At 38.9% G+C, this 23,313-nt stretch overlaps 1 protein-coding gene across 6 annotated transcripts in view; it reads right to left on the bottom strand.

The window, feature by feature from the left end:
• LOC115270170 (nuclear receptor coactivator 6) overlaps nt 1–23,313 on the bottom strand; it is an 85,704-nt gene that overhangs the window by 45,884 nt on the left and 16,507 nt on the right. For all 6 annotated transcript variants that reach the window (XM_029879409.2, XM_029879412.2, XM_029879411.2 and 3 more), the window contains one exon: nt 4,258–5,342. In XM_029879409.2, coding sequence (XP_029735269.2) covers nt 4,258–5,342 — 1,085 coding nt within the window. The remainder of the gene's footprint in view (nt 1–4,257; nt 5,343–23,313) is intronic.

Below are 23,313 nucleotides of genomic sequence, written 5' to 3'. Positions count from 1 at the left end.
TTCCTGATTGCCACATTTTATCTTCTTCCACATTCGAAGACAGTCAGCAGGGAACGGTTATCGCTTTAGTTCGTGTGTATGCTTGTCAGCGACGACAGCAAACTCCGGCGAACGGTGGGAAGCCGCACTTGGAAACTACTCATTCGTCCACATTCGCATCGCAAGCGAATGCGATTCGTGAGTGATACGATTGATATTGTGCATGCGAATTTTTGATGTTTTCGAATTATTTTCTTTGCTAATCTAGCATTTTAACAACAATACAGTAAAAATGTATGCATTACATGCAGAAATTCTCTTCTACTTATGATAATAGCCGCTTCGATCGCTCACCAGCATTCTTCACCATTCGCCATTCATTCATTCGTATGCGATCCAAACTGCGACGAATGGCAACGATTATTGATGTCAAGCAAGCAGCTGGCGCATCGCTTCCCATTGGTGATGGGGTTGCGTGTTTGATCACGACGATCCGTTTGCTGCATCTTTCTCGATTTGCTTCAGCAAAGAGGAGTGAATATGAATGGAGTGAGGCGAATATACCGATCCTTGGCCCCAAATAGGCATTTATCGATATTATCGTTAATATCGATGTTATCGGATCAAATTTATCGATACGATATCCGATATTGCTAAAACCGATATAAAACGATACCGATAAACGCTAACTATTCCTTATATTTTCGATTAATTTAATTATTAGGTCAGACTTTGTAATATTTTTTCTACAAGTTTCACCATTCACACAACCGCAAAACTCAAAATGTTCACTTACAGCGCATTTATTATACAAACGGCACAACTATTCGTCTTTTTATGTGTGTCTTTTAATGAAGTTATCGAATATCGATACGATATCGATAATTTCGAATCTGATATATCGCCGATACCGATATGAGATTAATCGTATATCGCCGATACCGATAAACCGTGACGATGCACAGCCCTAGCCCCAAACTTATGTATATTCATGCTGGTTATCTAACAAAATTATTAACATAATCAAAACATGAGTAATGCGCCCGAAAATGGCACTGACCCATCTTGCCCCGCCCCACCCTACCTAGTTTATAGGGTATCAGTAGGTCGGCTCTAGAGGCACGTTCTCCTCCATTTGGGAAATTTGTGCCATAGTTTATAGGGTACTGTGGGATTATAAGGGATGCACAAGTCATCAGTAACTGTGTTTTCCTTTCACAGATAGTCTCTAAACAAACAAACAGCTTTGTCTCGCTTTTCCTAAAATAATTATTTCAAAATAGGGGTAGGCGGGGCAATATGGACACCCTAAGGTTTTTGCCAACTTTACCTGGCAAGATGTTAAAAAAGTTTAGTTTTTTGATACATGTAGCCTTTTAAAGTCTATTTAGCATCTATTGCATAAGAATGCTCACGAAGAAGAATGATTTATCCACTCAAAATGTTTTGAAAAATATTAGTTTTTCATGACCGTCTTCAAGCATACGGGGCAGAATGGACATCCCCATGGGGCAATATGGACACCATGAAATTTTTACAAATTTTGTACATTATTTACACCTATAAAGTAATTTCATTACAAAACAACTATTATGGATGAATAATACGCTGAAGTACACAGCTAATCGCGTTCGGTAATTTTTACCGAAATCTCAACCGCTGAGCGTTCGGTAATGGAATCTTACCGAAATTCTGTAGAAAAATAACAAATTCCGGTAAAATGTTACCGTTTATCTGTCAAACTCTAACGAACTTCTGTAAATGTTACTACCTTTACTGAATTTTTCCTGTAACACAAACTTAACGGTTGAGATTTCGGTAAAACATTACCGAAGCCGGTGATATTTTCTAACTGTGTAGTTCATTTTTGTTCAGTTAATTCGAATTCAGGCTGTTTTGAAAAAGGCTTCGTTTTTGTCGGCATGTAGGGGTAGGCGGGGCAATATGGACACCCGGGGTAGAATGGACACCCTCAATATTTTCAAATATGCAATATTTTTTGAACTTTTAATGAATGGAGAGTATAGTCCATTTGTCTAAAACGTAGTTTCAGGAAAGAAACATTCGAAATTAAAATTATACTTGATTTTACACGAAAAAGTTGCGTCCTCCGTTTTTTGTGTATGAAAATTATAATTTTCACACCATCTAAAATAAGATTTAGTGATTAATTTATTGCAGGTCGATTAAAACCTGATATTTCTAGAACACATGCAAGTAGTTTTGGTGTATCTACATGCTTAGCATGTTTATATTTTATTCTTTATTATATCAAAAATCAAGTTTGGAAATATCTTCTGCTGCTGGGGCAAAATGGAAACTCACCTTTTTGAAAGAAGCTGCAAGGGAAAAATATAACCTAAATAACAAACCAACAAAGTTCTTCGATTTCAGTATATTTTCGGTTAAATGTTCACTATAGTAGACATAGCGTGAAACAAATTGGTCCAAAAACGAAAGCAATGGAAAATAGTTGTTCTAGGCACAGCTGTAGGGGTAGGCGGGGCAATATGGACACCCTAAGGTTTTTGCCAACTTTACCTGGCAAGATGTCAAAAAAGTTTAGTTTTTTGATACATGTATCCTTTTAAAGTCTATTTGGCATCTATTGTGAAACATAACGCGGACGTAATGCATTGGACAGCAGATCTGGCCCTCTATCCAGCGCAATATGTCCGAAGTACGTCCATCCCACGGTTTACGATAAAAAAACGATTTTCGTGTGACAAAAAAAATCATATTTTCAACTTCAAAATAACGGTTAAATTGAATTTCAGTCAATGAGAATTCAATGGGAAAAGCTGTTGTTTACGATTCCAATAAGATTCCAATAAGATTTTCTCATTGAATGTCGAACACTGTTGAAAGCTTTAAATGATCGACAAAAAAGCTCCACTCGTTAGTGTCATTCATTTGTCGATTACGCCTGCGCGCACAGGCTGATAGCCTGTTTTCTATGACAAAAACGCTGTTTTCAATGCTTTTAAAGTCCATGTTATCAGGTTATATTACGAAAAGCTGTTTAACATCTTTTTCGGAACAATATTTGCCTGAAAAGTACGTCGTTTTAATGAATTCTGAAATGGTTCAAATTAAGATTACAATTTGACTAGTTCAAAGTTTGATTTCTTACCCTAATAAAAATTAATTATTTCTTCTATAATTAGAAATAAATTGATTTTCAACGTTTATAGCGAAATGGCTTCTTATTTCACAAAACATTGACTGAGTTACCGTCAATGTACCAATAGCCGCTCGTGTTCCAATAGCCGCTCACCGTCATTTACCCAAACGGTGATCAAAGCAACGTCCAGGTTAGAGTGCAAATATTTTCCTCTAAGTTTCACAACTACATCTACAAAAAATATACGCATACATTTGAACGTGATTTCCCAAGCTCTCTCGAAATGTTAAGTTCAATTGGCTCCGATCGATAGTTATATCCGTCAGAATGTATATACACTGAAAGGCGGCTTGCAGTAATGACAAGTATAAAAATGTTTTTAAATTTACCATGGCAAAATATTATCATCGACTCACCAACGCTTCTTGTGTGCGTTTTGTTTCTTCTCACATCAACCGGTTCGATAGCCGAGTGATAGCGTGTGAGCCTGGTGATGTCAAGGTTCTTGTTTCGAATCCGGTTGCCAACAGAAACTTTTTTTAATTGAAAATCGAGTCCATGGTAAAATTGCACAAATTTAGTGGCGTTGTGTATTTGAATTGACCCTCAGAATAGTACACCTAAACCTTATTTTACGTCCACTATTGGTTTAGCGATAAAAAATTCTACTGCCAAAATAATGATCAAAGCAGACATTTTTATATTTTTCTACACTTTTCCTAACCACGAAGATGTTTTAAAAAATATAAAACTGTTGAGTTTGCTTATTGTCTTAGCGGTAGAATTTTTTATTGCTTAGCCAAGCATGGACGTAAAAAAAGGACGAGGTGTAATATCGACCGCAAGCCGCCGTTCAGTGTAGTAACTAGTAGGTCATTGCTTCTCGCTTTGACAACAATGCGTGGGAGAGAGCCAGGAAACTACCCACTGCTGAGAAAAAAGTTCAAACTGTTTATTTGTTTTTGCGTTCCTTTGACGTATTTTTTGGGTAATCTATTTTAACCGTATACCATCACACGCTACTTTCACGCTACATTCGATGCATAAATGGTGTTTATCGTGAGTTTGGCATATATGATGCCATGATTATAACACAAATAAAGATGATAGGGATTAAACATCCAAAAACATCCAACTGAAATCAATTTTCTTACCTGGTAAATCGGCGCTCCTGTTGCATGCTGCGCTGAAGGATGATGTCCCTGTTGCATCGTTGGGTAGATGTGAGGATAAACATAATATCCTCCGTAGCTGTACGGCTGCTGTGGACTCATGATCGGTTGGTGCTCCATGGACATAGAGTGTTGTACGATGTCCGGTGTGTGCTGCTGGGGTGGTTGTGATGGTTGACTTTGGGATTGATTTTGACCTTGGCTCTGTGATTGTTGCTGCTGCTGGGGTTGCTGCACTGCTTGTTGAGATAACTGGCCTTGGACTTGTCCTGGTTGCGGTTGTTGATGAATGCCGCCTGGTTGGTTAGACTGCATCACGGCCTGCTGTTGTGCGATGTAATGTGGAACATATCCGCCCCGGGGTCTAGCGTTGTGTCCAATTCTACCTCTTCCATTGCGTCGCATTCCACCACGGGCCTCTCCCCGAGGAGTCATAATTGGCATCTCATGTCCTGAAGGAACTTCACCAGCAATGTACGCCCCTGCAGGAGCTGGAGGGGTTCCAGCTGCCGTCATATATTGCGGCATGCCGTGAGGCATAAAACCATGAACATTCACATTGGCCGTAAGGTTGCTAACATAAACGTTTCCAGGTAATGGCTGGGGAATGACCTGCATCTGATACATCGCATTTCCGGGAGGACCTCCGGCCATGTACGGCTGCGACGGATACATGTGTTGAGGAGCGGAAGCAACAACGCTCTGCTGATCGCCTGAGCCCCGACTAACGTTCACCGCTACATTATGGTTATTTGGTGGTGGATTCCCTGTCTGTGCTTGCTGTGATTGAGATTGTTGACCTTGCTGTGTCTGCTGTTGTTGTTGCGACTGATAGTGGGGATTGTTTGTGTGAGGAGGCATAGTCGTCGTTGCAGCAGATGCCGAAATCGCTGTTGTGCCGTCCGGCGTCAGAGCAGCAACTCTTTCTGCTGTTCGACTTGAAAAACTTCTCCCGCTGGCAGCACGATAGCTACTGCTACTGTTGGTGCTGCTGCTGTGAGCCGAGCAACTTAGCTGTTGCTCGCTGTCTCCGTACTCGATGTATGTTGCTTCCAGGTTTGTGTTCACTGAAATTAGGAAAAAAATAAACATAATTAGAATAGAATACCATTTTGTCCGGATTAAGCCCAAAATTTAATCAATATAAGCGTTATTCTGTGTATCAAAAATTACATAGAGCGTATCGAATAACAATGAACGCTAAGCTACAGGAACAGTGAATCAAAATTCAACCATCGCGCAACAATAACGACTATGTCGCAACCTGAATTTGTTGCGACATTCTACCCAATGCGACATATGTTTGTCCCTACTTGAACAGAATAGGACAAAGACCGTGCACCACGAGTTAAGAGATTTTTCACCTTCCGTAACTCGCGCGGTTGACTACCGTAAGTGTACCAGTAGCCGCTCATGACCCAATAGCCGCGCTCACTGTTGCAAAAATCAAGTTTACAAACATAAATATTGTCTTTTCGGTGCTGATATTCTTGGACAATATAAATTAGACGAGAGCAAAGCCATTTTATGCAACATTTATCGGATAACATAAATTTTAAAAACAAAACAATGACATTTTTTGAGCGGCTATTGGGCCCAAAAAAGCTGTAGGTAATTTCATGTGTTCCAATAACCGCTCACGCAAAAAAAACACGCCAAAATCGTAAAATCTGCCGATTTTAGTACACAGTGTGTTTAACCCCTATTATGCACTCCTACGGAACAGGAAAAAATAATTGTAAAAACATAGAGTTGCAAAAATAATGCACTTTTCCGCAAAAGTCTATTTAAAAGGTGGCATAAATTTGTTCGTGAGCGGAATTAGGACCACTTTGGTCTCACACCAAATGTAATAAAATCATACTTTTATGAAAAGTTCTACATAAGTCTTGATTTGTATCTGATTGTACTTAGATTGAACTAACATAAAATGGAAAATATTACAAATTGGCTTAACAGTCATTCAACAGATGATGTTTTTCTGCGAAACTGGCCTTAGATGAAAGGAATCTGGTACCCTGATGGTACCTACGTCAGCACCACGCTAATGCGGAGTACAAAAAGCGAGATTTTTTCAACGTGTTGTACAAAATACAACAGCGCGATCGCTCGAGGGTTAAGTCTTGCATTGTGATTTTCAAGCGGCAACTTCGATTCGGTAAACACTGCAAAGCTGCTGAAGATGTATCATCAAAAAGTTTCGATTTTGGTTTAGTAATAATTAATTATTCACGAGTTAAAAAGTACGCAACAAATTCAGCTTCCGTTTTGTCTGCAACAAAAAAAAATCGAGATCTTTTTTTTTTTTTTTTTGAAGAGTGACCAGGTGGAGCTGCAGGACAGCTGATAGCAAAGCCTGGACCCTTTCCCAACTTTCCCCCTACTAGGACCAATACTCACGATGGACTAGACGATGTCGTCAACTTGAGCAAAGTGTGTAGTAATTAGCATTGGGTCGTAGTAGTTTTTAAAAATACTGTTTTTAACTTTTCCCATCGCACTAGTGGTTTGATCGAATGGAAGCTCCAAAGATGATTTGATAATTGAACAATATTTCAATAATCGAAAATCTCCGAGGTCACTGGACAACATTCAGAGATAAAAAAAGGGTGTCTATGTCTATGTTAACGCCTTCAGAGTACTATTCTTAAGAAATATACAAAGAGCAAAAAGAAAAAAAAATGTGTCGTAGCTAATTTTTAAAGATTTTATATTTCTGAAAATTATTCGAAGACAGCTACCAGAGCTAGCGTTTTTAGCCGATATGGGCAACTAGTTTTTCTGACAGCTTCCCCAAACAATAATCAGATAATATCCTCAGTTATTTTATAATACATTCTGAAAATTATTTCAAGCTGATTACCAATAGTGTCAATAACCGATGTTAGTCATTGACAGCACCAGCATCATCCCCAAATAACTCTCATATTAGTGTTAGATAACACTTTTTGAGCTTCCATTCGATATTGTAAAGAAATTTGTCAAACCCTATTTGTCAAAATATAGTCAATAATGTATCAAATTGTGTTTCTAATTTCGCTAGTCGTCTTCTGCATATCTGTGATCATCTCAGTCCAAAGTAATATTATATCCATCGTAACCCTTTCCTTTACATTGTCAACCGTCCTAAGTCCTAACTAAACTCCTGCTTTTTTGATCAGTGAAATATTACCGTCTAAGATATAAAAACAAAAAAGTTCAGTCAGCTGATTTTTGTCAAAAATAAAAATGATAATGATTATTTGTCAACTTTTATAAATTCACAAAACCCATAAAAATAAGAAATACAAATATAAACTCCTATAATCAACAGTTTTATCTTTACCTAATCAGTCCATAATTTTCTAATTGTAATGAATCTAATCTGTAAGGCTGTAAGTCAACTTATCTTAGCGTCCCTGTCCTGTGTACTAACGAATTCAAGTAACGAATGATGAGTGTAACGCAGAGACCTCCTCTACCCACTCTTGCGTTACGTTAAATTTAACAATTATTGTTAAATTTGGAGAAAATTAAAAGAATGCAAAGATTAGGTCTATGCAAGCTGAATTATAATTTGTTTTTGACTTGTGATAAATGCACGACGGATACTCCTTTGGTTCCCATTAGCACTTACGGCGATTCCTTCACTTGCGCTCAACTCGTAAACTAGATATATCTATCAGGTATCAGAAGGCCGGCTCCAGAGGCACGTTATCCTCCATTTGGGACATTTGTGCCATCGCCAAAATAACAGCCTATTTCATCATCTACCTGAGGGAAAAGGAAGGAAAAAGGATTTGGATGGGGATGGGGACAGGTAGGGAAATAGGAAAAATACCCTGAAAGAGGGTACTAACGCACAAGCGTACCACAATGGGTTCAAACAGCGCCCTGAAAAGGGCACTGTAATAACGCATAAAGCGAAAGAGAGCCTATAGCTCTTTACCACAGCGGGTTAAGAACAACAGAATATCCTGAAGATTCAGGTTTCTGAAGTCTGTTTCACTTAATAAGTGTTTACCGAATACTCGGAAACGCAGTTGCGCGAAAACTGGACAGTTACATATCAAATGATACGAAGTTCCATAATCGGATTCACAGCTATCACAGGCAAATGAATCAGCTTGCTGAATATTCGCCATGTGATAGCTGAGTCGGCAGTGGCCAGTCAATGCTTTGACCAGCATGCTGCAATTCTGCTTAGACAGATTAGTTAGATACTTCGCCACCCGTAGAGATGGCTCAGCACTATACAATTTGGTTTGACGACATGACTCCAAACTATTCCAATATTGTCTGTGTTGAGTGACAGCCCAGGTGTGAATCTGAAGCTTAATCCAACACTTCGATATCGGAATAGCTGGCTCAGGGCCAATGAAGTCAAGTGATGCTCCAGAGCGAGCTAACTCATCAGCCAATTCATTTCCAGCGATGGAAGAATGACCAGGTACCCATAGAAGGTGAACAGCGTTTGCTGAATTCAGCTCCTCGATTTGAGTTCGACAAGCGATAACTATCTTCGACCTGGAGTTGGCCGAAGCAAGTGCTTTAATAGCAGCCTGGCTATCTGAACAGAAGTATATTACTTTGCCCATTACGTGCTGCTGAAGTGCTGATTGCACTCCGCACATAAGAGCAAAGATTTCGGCCTGAAAAACGGTGCAGTGTCTACCAAGTGAGTAAGACTGATACAGCCTTAGCTCACGAGAATAAACACCAGCACCTGCTCGACCTTCGAGAAGGGAGCCATCAGTGTAACATACGATGCTGTCTGAAATACTTCTTTCCAGATACCCAGATGTCCACTCTTCCCGGGAAGGGAATTTCGTGGAAAATGTCCTATATGGAAAATTACAAGCAATTGTAAGATCACTTGGAGCAAGGACAATTTTGTCCCAATTCACCAAAAGTGAAAACAACGAGGTGTGTGTTGATGTGCGGTTCACAGGAGTTTCCTCTAGTAGACCGAGTACCCGTAACCGGTAAGTGCAAGAAAGTGCTTCTTGTTTGAGATGAATGTGTAGTGGGGCAACGTCAAAGAGAACTTCGAGCGCTGCCGTGGGAGTTGAAGAGAACGCTCCAGACATCGCCATTAAGCACATCCTTTGAAGATGGCCTAATTTTGATTGGACCGTTCTCACTTCACCCTTTTGCCACCACACAAGACATCCATAAGCCAATATTGGTCGAACCACAGTTGTGTAAATCCATTTGATATACTTGGGTTTTAGACCCCAAGTTGTACCAAAAGTACGCCGGCATTGCCCGAAGGCCATACAAGCTTTCTTGATTCTGAACTCAATGTGAGGTGTCCAGGAAAGCTTGGAATCAAGAATGACTCCAACGTACTTTACCTGTTCAGTCACATCGATTTCAGAATCAAAGAGACGCAAAGGTCGAACGCCATTACGGTTTCGCCTTTCCGTGAAAAGAACAATAGATGTTTTACTCGGATTAACCGAAAGGCCATATTGGCGACACCAACCCTCAACTACCTGAAGGGCGTTTTGCATCAGGTCGAAAAGGGTGCTGATGCACATACCGACTAACAATGTTAGGTAGTCGTCGGCAAAACCATAAGTAGGAAAACCGCTATTATTGAGTTGCCTCAATAGCGTATCTGCTACGAGATTCCATAAAAGTGGTGATAAGACTCCCCCTTGGGGGCATCCACAAACACTCAATTTCCTAATCCCTGCTAGACGCAATGTCGAGAAGAGATATCGGTTTTTGAGCATTTGGTGAATCCAATTAGAAATCATTGGAGATATACCATGACTCCGTGCGGCTTCCAATATGGCATCGAAAGGCACGTTGTCAAAGGCACCCTCGATATCTAAGAAAACACCCAAACAAGATTGCTTTTGAGCGAATGCTTTCTCGATATCGTAAACAACCTTGTGTAAAAGAGTCACAGTGGACTTACCAGATTGGTAGGCATGTTGGTTCACATGAAGAGGCACGTTGGCCAGATGAACATCACGGATGTGATGATCCACAATGCGTTCTAAGCATTTCAGAAGAAAAGAGGTCAAACTGATAGGTCTGAAACTCTTTGCCTCTTCATACGACGCACGACCCACTTTCGGAATAAACTTTACAGTAATATCCCTCCAGGATTTGGGAATATACCCTGTAGCAAAACTGCAAACAAGTAGTTTTTTCAAAACATGTTTGAAATAATCAAATCCCTTCTGAAGCAAAATAGGATAAATCCCATCTGCCCCAGGAGATTTGAAAGGAGCAAAGCTATTAAGAGCCCACTCAATCGATTCTATAGTTACAATACTCCGAGCCGAAGCTAAAGAATCATAACTACAAGAAAAGACATCAGGATCATCCGAAGATGTAATATCCACACATCCAGGGAAGTGTGTGCTGAATAAGCATTCCAGAACTTCCTCATCAGAGGAAGTCAGATCGCCATTTGGCAAACGAAGTTCGTTTACCCGGAAATCCTTAGATTTCGCAAGGATTTTGTTTAACCGACTGACTTCACTCAAGCTGGAAACATTTGTACAAAGGTTTTTCCAGCCGGATCGTTCAGCAGACCGGAGAGCTTTCTTGTAGGCCTTGCGAGCCGACCTGAAAGCCTCCGAACCAGCCGAACGTCGTCTGTTCCAACTCTTTCTACATTGTTTCCTGAGTTTCGCCAGATCAGAGTTCCACCAAGGGGTTCCTCTTGTGATCTTCACAGACCGTAGAGGGCATGCTTCTTCAAAAGCTTCCATGATGAAGGTCGTTGTAGTATCAACGGCATCATCTAAATCACTTGGAGTGTCAATGGATGGTGAATATCCATGAAATTTGGCTGCAACCAAATCAGTATAAAGATCCCAGTTTGTTGACCGAGGATTCCTGAAACGCAATGTTTGCGAAGTAACATTTAAATGTTCAAAAAAGATATAGCGATGGTCAGATAAAGATTCTTCATCTGACACATGCCAATTGGTCAGCTCGTGACTAATTCTGCTAGAGCAAAGCGTTATATCTAACACTTCCTCTCTAGCAGATACCATGAAGGTTGGGCGGTTGCCTATGTTAAGTAATGCAAGATCTGTACTACTTAAGTACTCCATCAAACTGGAGCCTCTCAAGTTAATGTCTGAGCTGCCCCAGATGATATGGTGAGCATTAGCATCACTGCCAACAATTAGCGGAAGGCCTTTTGAAGTGCAGTATGCGATGACTTGTTTGAAAGCATCCGTAGGGGATGGTTCATCATGTGGTAAATACACAGAACAATAGACGTATTTCCTGTTGAGGTTTCCAACAGATACATCAATTGTGATAGCACATACATCTCTGGTGGTTAGTTCAGAGATGAGTGTAGCAACTATTGCGTTGTTGACAAGCACACAGGCTCGAGGCATGACACGCGAGTTTGCCATTTCATGTTTACTGAAAGTGGCAAACACCGGGTTCACAAGGTTTCCTAGATAGAAATTTCCCTTACGAAAGTAAGGTTCTTGTACCAAGGCCACTTGGGCTGTACCATTTTGCATAAGTCTGCAGAGATTGATCGTTGCTGTTCTTTTATGCTGAAGATTGATCTGAGCTATCTTAACCGTAGCCACTACCCAAACTAGGTAAGATTAAACTCTTCGCAACAACAGCACAACAAAGAACAGCAACAATAAAACCAAATCGGTATCGATTGGAAAACGCCAAAGGCGAGGATACACAGAATACACTGTGTAAATCGCATAATGCGAAACCATATAGGTGAAAATTTAAACTAATTAACAACATCTTCATAATCCCGCCCTTATTTAGCCTCAAGTGAGACTAAAGAAGGGCAGCTGATTGTCTCGGAGAAACACAAGGTCCACTGCACCATTGCTCCGGTTAGCGCAATAAGGGCTACATACTGTGGAGGGCGCCCTGGTACTCCACAGGCTCCGTTAGCGGTTAGGTTTTTATTAGACCCCCCTAGCCATTCATTCCTAGGCACGGTAAGCATAAAGCCGCATCACACCATGAATTAGGGGTCACCTGTTGGTGGGTTTTTACCACCGGAACAGGCGGTCCGTAGTGTTATTCTTAGCCAATTGAGACAATCGCTACCGACACTACACAGCTATCTAGGCTGATCGAGAAAAGAAGTTAATATTGATGATCAACTTCATACGGACTCGAACAGCCGTAAGTCCTAACTAAACTCCTGCTTTTTTGATCAGTGAAATATTACCGTCTAAGATATAAAAACAAAAAAGTTCAGTCAGCTGATTTTTGTCAAAAATAAAAATGATAATGATTATTTGTCAACTTTTATAAATTCACAAAACCCATAAAAATAAGAAATACAAATATAAACTCCTATAATCAACAGTTTTATCTTTACCTAATCAGTCCATAATTTTCTAATTGTAATGAATCTAATCTGTAAGGCTGTAAGTCAACTTATCTTAGCGTCCCTGTCCTGTGTACTAACGAATTCAAGTAACGAATGATGAGTGTAACGCAGAGACCTCCTCTACCCACTCTTGCGTTACGTTAAATTTAACAATTATTGTTAAATTTGGAGAAAATTAAAAGAATGCAAAGATTAGGTCTATGCAAGCTGAATTATAATTTGTTTTTGACTTGTGATAAATGCACGACGGATACTCCTTTGGTTCCCATTAGCACTTACGGCGATTCCTTCACTTGCGCTCAACTCGTAAACTAGATATATCTAGCTCAAAGTCCAAGCGGTGGTGAATGAACTGGCGCTAAAGTGCTAATGGGTTAAGCCCTCCCATCGCGTCAAGATCGAATATCCAGGGGAGGGAACAAAAAAAAAAAATAATCGCCGCGTATTCTTTGCTGCTTGTTTTGTGCCTCTTTCGTCTGACAATTCTCTTCACTGTACAGAAATTGAAACTTAACCTTCCGTTAATCGCGCTGTTGTACTTTGTACAACACATGAGAATTATCGACTATTACTTTGAAACCATCTTTTCTATCGATGTCAACCCCAAATGTATTCTTCAGAAATCCTATTTGGAATATTATAAGACCTTTTTTGAAAACAGTATAACTCAAGGTATAACTCCTTATAAAGCGGAAAATTTAAAATCGCAATATGAAGAACCAACTATATTTAAGATAAGATAGACAGTTGAATGTGAATTAGTGTATTTCAAAATCTAAATGATCTAGAAATATGGTGTCTTCGGCAAAGTTACTTGGGATATCAAGGGCCTTCGCGAGGTGATCTGAGAAATTCAGATTTCAACCGATAGGCGGCGCTAGTGAGCATGTAATTTTTATATCCCATATAATTCAGGATCCTGAGTACTTAGAAAGATGGTGTCTTCGGCAAAGTTGTTTGGTTGGTTAAACACTAACTGATGGAGAGCCGTTTGGTTTGAAACTCCACATCTAGGTGGTGCTAGTGGACATTGAAATTTTATAACTCATACATCTCAGGACCCTGATTACTTAGAAAGATGGTGTCTTCTGCAAAGTTGTTTAGTAGATCAAACACTAACTGATGAAGACAAATATGACGTGCAATTTCACATCCTGGTGGCACTAGTGAGCATTCCCACTTTATACCTCATATATCTCAAGATCCTCATTACTTAGAAAGATGATGTCTTCGACATTGTTCCCAAGTAACCACGGTGCTGAAGCCTTATTGCATGCAGATATACGGTGTACTTAGAGCAATCATTACTTTAAATGCAAACTTAAAGTTGATTTAAAGTGGAAATGGGCAATTATGCGACTGCTTCAAGATTATACCAGTATAATCCTAATTTGATTCTATAATTGCCCACTTCCACTTTAAATTAACCTTATATTTGCATGTACAGTAATGATTGCACTAAATACACCGTATATCTGCATGCAATAAGGTTTCAGCACCGTGGTTACTTGGGTTGTTTGATGGATAAAGAATGGATGTACTTATCCCGTGACATTGACAACCTGAAGATAGAGTATATTGAAATTCGACGGTCAGATATTGAATATTTACTAAGCGCTTTAACTTCATGTAAAATTAATCAATCAAGTGCAAATTTAAACAAATTATAATAAACTAGTTGTGTAATTTTCAAATTTTGAAAACTTTCGGAAGTATAAAAATTTACAGCTCGTCGATTTTTTTCTAGATGAATAACACGTTCATGCTTTTGCAAATTTACAACTAGCGTCTTCTGGTGGCAGAAGCACGAAGCAAATGGTCAATCAACTGAAAGCCCTTTGATTTACCAACCAACCTTGCCAAAGATATCAACTTCCCAGGTAATCAGACTCGGAGATATATAAGATATAAAATTTGCATACTCATTATAACCACTTCCTGGCGAAATATAGATTTCAACGTCCCATCAACCAAATGCACTTAATTTATTTGACAACTTTGCCGAAACCACCATCTCTCTTCTAGTAATCAGGATCCTGAGAACTACAGTGGGGACCCGATTTTGTCAGCCCCCGATTTTGTCTACCCCCGATTTTGTCTACCCCCGATTTTGTCAGCTTTTTGACCCGATTTTGTCAGCCTTTTTTGAAGTAAAAAAATAAATTTGTATTTCATTTAGAATTACAATTTCATAATCATTATTAATGCAGTTGATGTCTTTAGGCGTCATAGAAAAATCACGAAATGTACAAAACTCGTGTAATTTTTGAAAACGGCCAAACTTGTTTTGCAAATCAACACATTGAGGCAATTTTAGCACCCAACCCTCGCCAATGTTTTAAACCAATATTGTTTTAAATTGCTAAAAGATTCCAGCTCTCTCTTTTCTTGGCGTAACGTTCCAACTGGGACACAGCCTACTCCTCAGCTTAGTATTTTATGAGAACTTTTACAATTTTTAGGTGAGATCCCCCACAGCCAATGTTTATTTTGCATTTGTCCATATATCGTGTGGTAGTCATGAAGATATTTTATACACAAGGTAGTTAATTAAATGTCGATTATGAAATGGATTCAGAGCTACCCGGGAATAAAACTCCTCACCCTTAGCATGGTTTTGGTGATTGCACGTGCGCACATCGTCTATATGGGCTTAAAGACTATTCTTCTGAATTTCTTCAGGAACAAAACAAACAATAAACGCTGCCTGTTGTTATGATTACAAGTCAATCCATTTACTTATTTCCGGCATCTCTGGGCTTCCTCTAGGTTTACTTGTTTGGATTGATCCAGATAGACTAACATTTGGCGCAACAACCATTTCGAACTTTTGCTTCTCCCTTCCTTCTGAGCACATGGCCCATTTTTCATGTAATCTCTGACCAGTAACAGATAGAGCAGACTCCCCTCTATCTGATAACGGGATAAGTTTGCATAAATAAATTTAAATACACTGCGTCTAGGTGGAAGAAGTTGAGACATGCAATGGTTGTTCCGCCCTAGATTTATTATGAGATTTGTATTGTAGATTCCCTTTAAAAATTGCTGTCAGAATTGTATTCATTAGAAACTCTTAAGGAATTCGAGATGGGATTCCTCAAAAAATTCTTGCTGCGATTCCTTCAAGAACTTTTGCGTGGCTTCTTGTAACAATTTTTGCTGGTATTTCTCCAAGAATTTCGCCGGAAGTTTTTAAAGGAATTCTTCCGGGAATTTTTTAACGATTCATTAAGGTGTGTCTCTTTAAGATTTTTTTCAGGCATTCCTCCTGTGATTTCTCCAGAAGCTTTTCTTGAGACTTGTTCTGGAACTCCTGCTAGGATTCCTCCAAAAGTTTTGCTGATATTCTTACAGCATTTTTTTTTCAAAAATTTTCTACGCGAACTCCTCCTACAGCTATGTATCTAGGGGTTTCTCCAAGGATTGCTCCAAGAATTTCTCCTACATTTGCTACGTGGATTTATCCAGGGATTTTCCTAGCGATTCTTTCAAGACATCCTGCTGGCATTTCTCCATTCATATCTGTTTGGATAGTCACGGAACTTCTGCTGGAGTTCCTCCAAGAAATTTTCTGAAGAACCTTTTCAGATATTTCCCTAAGAATTGTTCATGCATTCTTCCTATGATACCCCCATTGTATTCAGAGTATTCTGTAGATACTTCTGAAATAATTCCTATGGAAGAGAACGTGCCCCTAGAGCCAACCTAGTGATGAATAAATCTAGTGAATTTCCTAGGTATTTTTTCAAGAATTCCTCTTAGGGTTCCTTCAGGGATCCTTCTTCTACATTCATTAAGACTATGTCAGATGAATTAATAATAAAATAAAATAAAAAATAAAATAAGAATTTGGTAAAATTTTCCTCTATTAATGCTTACAGTTATTACTCTTACAAGAATTCCTCTAGAGTTTTCACTATGATTCCTCTATTAGATTTCCCAATTGGGCAATTGGCCCACTATGGATTTCCCGGAGGTCCCGCTTGAGATTTTTCTTGGGTTACCTCTTGGTATTTCTTTACGAAAATCCCTTGGAATTGCTTCTGAAATTCCTTTTGAAAAATATGTTGGAAATTCTTCTGCAATTCATTTCTGATATGATTTCTCCTTAAACTGCTCCTGATATTTCCCCAGTACTTTTTTGCAGGAACTCCTCCATGGATTTCTCAAGGAGATTTCTTCAAAGATTGCAATGGTTTTTCAGAAAATGCTATCGAAATACCTCTAGAGATTTCTACGGAGATTGCAGTAAGGATTCTTTCAGAAATTACTTAAGGGATTTATCCGGAGCTCCTGTAAAGGTTTTTGCAGAAACTACTGACGGGATCCCTTCCGAAATGTCTTGAGGGTTACGTTTCGTATATCCTCTGGTAGTTTCTCTAAAAATTTCCCCGAACATTTCTTCAAAGATTGCAAAGAGCCTAATCTTTGGAAATTAAAGTGGAAAGGCAGCGGAAACGTAGCCATTTCGGACAGTTTGAATGTTCATACTTGTCAATCAGATGTTGGTTCATTTTCATTCGTTGACAGCTCAAGTTAGATGTTATGATTTCAACTGCGCTAACCAGTGTCAGCAGTCTTCTATAGACCACAATTGCTTTAAGCTAGGAGAAGGCTGTGTTCCAGTAGGGATGTTATGACAAGAAGGAAAAGAAATTAAAGATTTAATAGTTCTGCTGTAAAAAATCACTGAATGTTAACTTTGCCAGATACCATTTTTTTCTGTGCTTTTAACACCCTTTCGATTTTTTTACCACAAAAGGTTCGTTCAAATATTACGTAACGCAAAATTTGGCAATTTTAGACCCTATCCGCTATCCCTCTACCGCGTAACTATTTTTGAAAGAGAAATTTCAAAATTTTGTATGAAGCGTAACACAGTGCTGGACCCCCCCCCCCCCCCTCAGTGGCGTCACGTAATACTTGAACGAACCCAAAGCAGACCCTCCACACCTATCTCCGTCTCTGACATGCTCAGAACAACTTTTCATGAATAAAAAAATGATTTTAAAAAATGTCCCGATTTTGTCAGGTACCCGATTTTGTCAGCCCAAAATGCTACCAGGGGCTGACAAAATCGGGTCCTTACTGTATTGCATATACATTTTTTATGTTCACTAGCGTCATCCAGTGGTGAAATTACGATTCAAACGGACTATTATCTGTAAGTTTTCGATCTTTTAGAAGGTCGGCACGAGAGGTAACTTTTCCTCCATTTGGTCTTTGATCTACCAAACAACTTTGCCGAAGACACCATCTTTCTGAGTAAAGTGGAGCTTCGTGGCCGTTCGGTTAGCGTTACCAAGCGTGTAACCGCATCATGCTATCCACTGGAGCATGTAATGTATGTCGTGTCCATGGTCTAGTGTTAAGTTCTGTTCAGTCTGTACAGCCTCTGGCTGAAGACGGTGTCAAGTGCCTTTTTAATCGGGATCCTGAGCTACATGAGATTAAAAATTTACATGCTCACTAGCGCCTCCTAGTGGTGGCATTTGAAATCAAACTGTCAGTCATCTATAAGCCCTTGATATATCAAACATCTTTGCCGAAGACACTATCTTTCTGAGTAATAAGGGTCCAGAGATACATAATATATAATATTTACGTGCTCACTAGCGCCGCCAAGTGATGAAATTTCTAATTTAACTGCGAATCATCCGTAAGTACTTGACATACCAAACAACTTTGTCAAAGACACCATCTTTCTAAGTAATCAGGATCCCGAGATACATACGATATAAAGTTTATTTGCTCACTAGCGCCGCCTAGTGGTGGAGTTTCCAATTAAACGGCCAATAATCTGTAAGCCGTTGACTTACCAAACAACTTTGCCGAAGACACCATCTTTCTAAGGCATCAGGATCCTGAGATATAAGATATAACATGATATTGCTCACTAGCGCCGCCTAGTGGACGTATTACGAATCAACTTTGTCAGCATCAAGTAGCCCATGAAATTTACAACAACTTTGCCAAAGACAGTTCTAAAAGAAACAATCAGGATCCTTAGATATTTCAGAATGTATGGGTGTTGTACAAAGTACAACGCGCGACTACTCGCGTTACAAAAATTGGCGCGAGTACTGAAAGGTTAAGAGCTAGCTATCCCGGTCACCCAGTGAAAGAGAAGCTGCGTTATAATTTTATGTGTCGAGGCTCAGAACCCACATCAATGTTAGAACGGAATATGAAATGTTCTCCACCTTAACACCATCAGCGTTGCACAACTCCTACTTTTCATTTTCAGCCGTTTTGGATGTAATCTTCATATGCTATTCCAATAGTGCAATAATATATGACTGGCTATACTGCCTATGATCGCATATCAGTCCCATACACATTAATGACAAGTGAGAGTATTCAGACAATGGAGACTTCTACTTTTTTTCCTGATATATTCAGTGGCGTCGCGTAACCTCACTTTTCACCTGTGCACCAAGTGTAAATTCTTGATTTTTTTGAACAAATTTGCTTGTAATAATTAGAAAATGACGGGAATAACTGTTTTCACTCATTTGTATTTCGATTTCGATTATAAATCACTTGCAATTACAAGTTTTAGGGCCGGTGCACAGGTAAAAAGTGAGGTTACGCGACGCCACTGATATTACATGTTCTCTTTCTTCTTCTTGGCGTAACATTACAAACGAGACAAGGCCTGTTACTAAGTGGTTAAATCGTCCGCCATTATTCTGTTGTTAGTAAGATGCAAATCTTACCTTTAACTTCATTTTATTGACTAGAGATTTATCATTCATTTGCTTACGTGAGGTGCACAATCGACTAAAATTTCAGCTACGTCAGTACAGTGGGAATTGGCATTTGCATATTCAAAATGGCAAGGTAAATTGTTAGAAAAGGGTGTCTACTCATAAGACACAATAAAATTCCCTGAGGTTTCTAGGTTTTCCAGGGAGAATTTTTAAAGTTTACATTTTATAAAGTTTATATACTTTTTAAAAACTACGCTGAAATATCAGCAAAAATTAAGTAAAAAAAAATATTTTTCGTGGAGATTTGCAAGAGTTTTTTATGGCTTCCTCCAATTCTCCTAGTTTTTCATCTAGAGGTTATTTACATATTTGCTCTGATAAATGGTTCGTTCCAAAGTTTTTTCGATATTCTTTCGGGATTTCTGAAAGTTGTTCTTCGGATTTCAACTAGAGTTCCTGCCAGGATTTCTGAAGGAGTTTTTCACGGGGACTCTGCTGGAATGCCTCCCAAGGTTTCCTTCCAGAGGTTTTCCTGAAATGCTTCCAGAGTTTTACGCAGGATTCCACCCGGAGTTTTTTCTAAAATTTATCTAATGTTCCTTCAGGAATTTCTCTTAGTTGATTTCCGGGATAGATTTGCAATAGTTTTTTTTTTTTCAAGATTTTTGCAGACGTTTTTCGTGGCACCGGCCGGACTGCGAGCAACCTTAGGAAAAATCGGATAACCAACCGCGGTGGAAACTTTGACCGTAGACTGACAGGGAAGGAAGGGGTTTGCATCTGCAAACCTGAGTGTCTGTTCTCCAGGAGGAGCGGTTCACAGTAGCGTCTGATCCCCATGTTAGGGGCGGCTGATCAACGTCCGAGTGCCAGGGAAGGACTCTAAGCTCAACTCTGCACTATGGTCCTCCGGAAAGTAGGGAGTTGGTGTCATGGCCCTACGAGCCAGCCGTAAAAAAAAACATTGTAACGGAAAATCAGCAACAGAATAATACGAACCGAGCCCAACGGCAACGAACACAGCGAACAAAAAGGACTTGGCGTTTGGAAACTCGGTACGTGGGTCGTGGAATTACCGATCTCTCAACATCATTGTCAGCTAAAAATCAACAAAGCAGCTGGTAAGGATGGTACCAGAAAAAACTGGCCACCTGTCTGCACTGGTTGAAAGTCAGGATCTGGGAAACCGAACAGCTACTGGAGGAGTGGAAGGAAGGGGTAATCTGCCCCATTCACAAGAAGGGCGACCATTTGGAATGTGAGAACTTCAGAGCGACCACTATTTTGAATGCTGCCTACAAAGTGCTATTGTAGATCATTTTCCGTCGTCTCCGGAGAAATTCGCGAAAAGGTCGTAACTGACAAAATGTACACAAATTAAGTGATTATAAGAGTGAAAAGATGCTAGATTTTCCTACTAAATACTCACAAACTTTCCCACGGTGCCCCCACAGACCGTTATTATAAAATAAAATTGTCCATCAAAACTAAGTTCAGGGGTCGAATCCTGGTGCCATTCTGCACCTCTGGGCAAATTTTTAAAATAATCCCTAGGAGGAATCTCGAGAAATCTCGATTTGATGTTTTATACTAAGAAGTTTCAAAGAAATCCATGTTCAGATTCAACAATATCGCTTAAATACCTACAAAAAAAGTCCCCAAAGTATTCAAAGTTGTTTCAAACCAGTATATATTTACCAACGCAACTTTTATTATACATATTTACTACTCACCCAACTCAATTAACTGACTAAACTGACATAAGCATGTTTTTCCAAGCCATGCATCGGTTTTAACGTAAGCATTAAAAAGCGATTTTTCCTTATTGTTTTATGAACATATTACACATCCCAGTGTTATACATTAAAATTTTCCCTAATTCTACAACATGTTTACTATATTACGAGGAACCAACCCTCCGAAGACCACAAAGGGATCTAAGATATGTGGAAAAAGTTATTGACTGAAAACCGAATATCATGGAAACGCTGTTTAACATGTAAGGAATAACAATAAATAACACTAGTTTACAGCATTTTTGAACTCGGTTTTTGGTGTAGAATCATGCCCTTAATTCGAAAACGCGAAGGAAAAAAATACAGTAAAGCGGATATTTTTTCGACTTTCCATACAAGGTTGATGATTTGAAATCGAATTTTGTTCTATTTTTAAGCAAAGTCGCTCCACACATCTCACTCTCCGTAATCAATGCTCCGATTGGACTGAATTTTTTACTGTAACTTGCCTACATATGATATGTCAAATAAAAGTTGAGAAAGATTTTTTACATTGTATTTTTCTTATTGAAAAAAATACATTTCTTCATATATTTTTGGAAATTTTGCTAAAATTTAAGGAGATTGTCCCCAAAACTTCCCAATATCTTGAATTTCATCAATCTGACGCAAAACCTGCATTCAGATGATCGAATGGTATTATATTCAGCTTTTAATTTATGGAAAAAGATTAGAAATTGGTTGAACGAAGCGCAAGATATTTAAATTTTATTAAATTCCATATTTTAAAAAGTTGTAAAACTCGTTATTGAGCTAAAACTTAAAAACTGTTCTACTTTAAATTTTTTGAAGCACAGTTTCGAAATCAGCGCTAAATTATGCTTCAAAAATTTAGGTCGTTGACAGAAGTTCACGACTTTCGTTTTATTTTGTAAACTAGTGTAATCAAATCTCGTCATTTTATCGATCAGGTAAGGCTTCATAAATTTTTTTCCGTGAACTTCACAACGCTTTGCGGTCTTCGGAGGTCTAATTCATCGTGAAGTTTTCTACAGAAATCATTCATCGAATTAGTTTTAGGGACCAAGGGGTGACCCCAAGCGATTTTTCATTGAAGAAGTTAATTTTCTCATAAAATTGTCTGAAAAACTAAGAATAACGGGCGCAAAAAAAATGTTTTCCCGATCGATCTGATATTTTGCACAGTTGATATGGGACCAAAATGGAACTCAAAAAGTATACAAGAACTAGAGTTTTTGCATTTTTTATATTTTCCCATATAAACCGTGTCCGTGTGTTATTACATATACGCCGTAGTTTCCTGGTCTTCCAAAATAGGTGTACTATTAGATCTTTATTTAACACATATTTCTCAGTAATTTTCTAGTGTTCATGTGCAAGAATATGTAGCACTTTTCATCCAAAAAAAATGTTCAAAATTCTAGGCAAAGAAAATCGCAAAGATAATCGTACACACCGCTACTCCGTGATTGACCAGAGTTGCAAAGAGAACCAATGAAAGCAAGGCTTGGGACTAGCTAACCATTCTCAAAGTGCACAATTCGAGAGTTCAACATTTGAAAGTAAATAACGGCGCTGGCCACGTCCTTACGGTCATCGGATCGAACAATACAATTACTAAACACTGAACGCACCTGTTCAAAATGCTAAGCAATTTCGAAAAAAAGTATAAATTTGTTTTCGACTATTGTGACTGAAAACGTTATTCATTTTAAGAAAACTGCGTTCAAAGATCTACTCCAGTTTTTCTAACCCTAACGTTGGTAATCAAAAGCACACATGACAAGCGACGTTTTTTGCATCTTTTTTCCTGATTTTTGTACACTGCCAAATGTTTGGTAAGTCAGTTTAATCAGTTAATTGATTTAGATGAGTAGTAAATATGTATAATTGAAGTAACGTTATTAAATAAATACGGGTTTGAAACAACTTTGAACACTTTAGGGAAAGTTTGTGTAGGTATTTAAGCGATATTGCCCAATCTGAACATGGATTTCTTTGAAATTTCTTAGTATAAAACATCAAATCGAGATTTCTCGAGATTCCTCCTAGGGATTATTTTAAAAATTTGCCCAGAGGTGCAGAATGGCACCAGGATTCGATCCCTGAACTTAGTTTTGATGGACATTTTTATTTTATAATAACGGTCTGTGGGGGCACCGTGTTTCCTTGATATTACTTTTCTAACTATTGAAAATCGCGGGTTGAATGGAAGGCGTAATCCCATTTC

This window comes from Aedes albopictus, chromosome 2, assembly GCF_035046485.1.
Source record: "Aedes albopictus strain Foshan chromosome 2, AalbF5, whole genome shotgun sequence".
Taxonomy (NCBI): Eukaryota; Metazoa; Arthropoda; class Insecta; order Diptera; family Culicidae; genus Aedes; species Aedes albopictus.
Note: the sequence above shows the minus strand (reverse complement) of the source record. Positions and strands in the feature narration are given on the sequence as shown.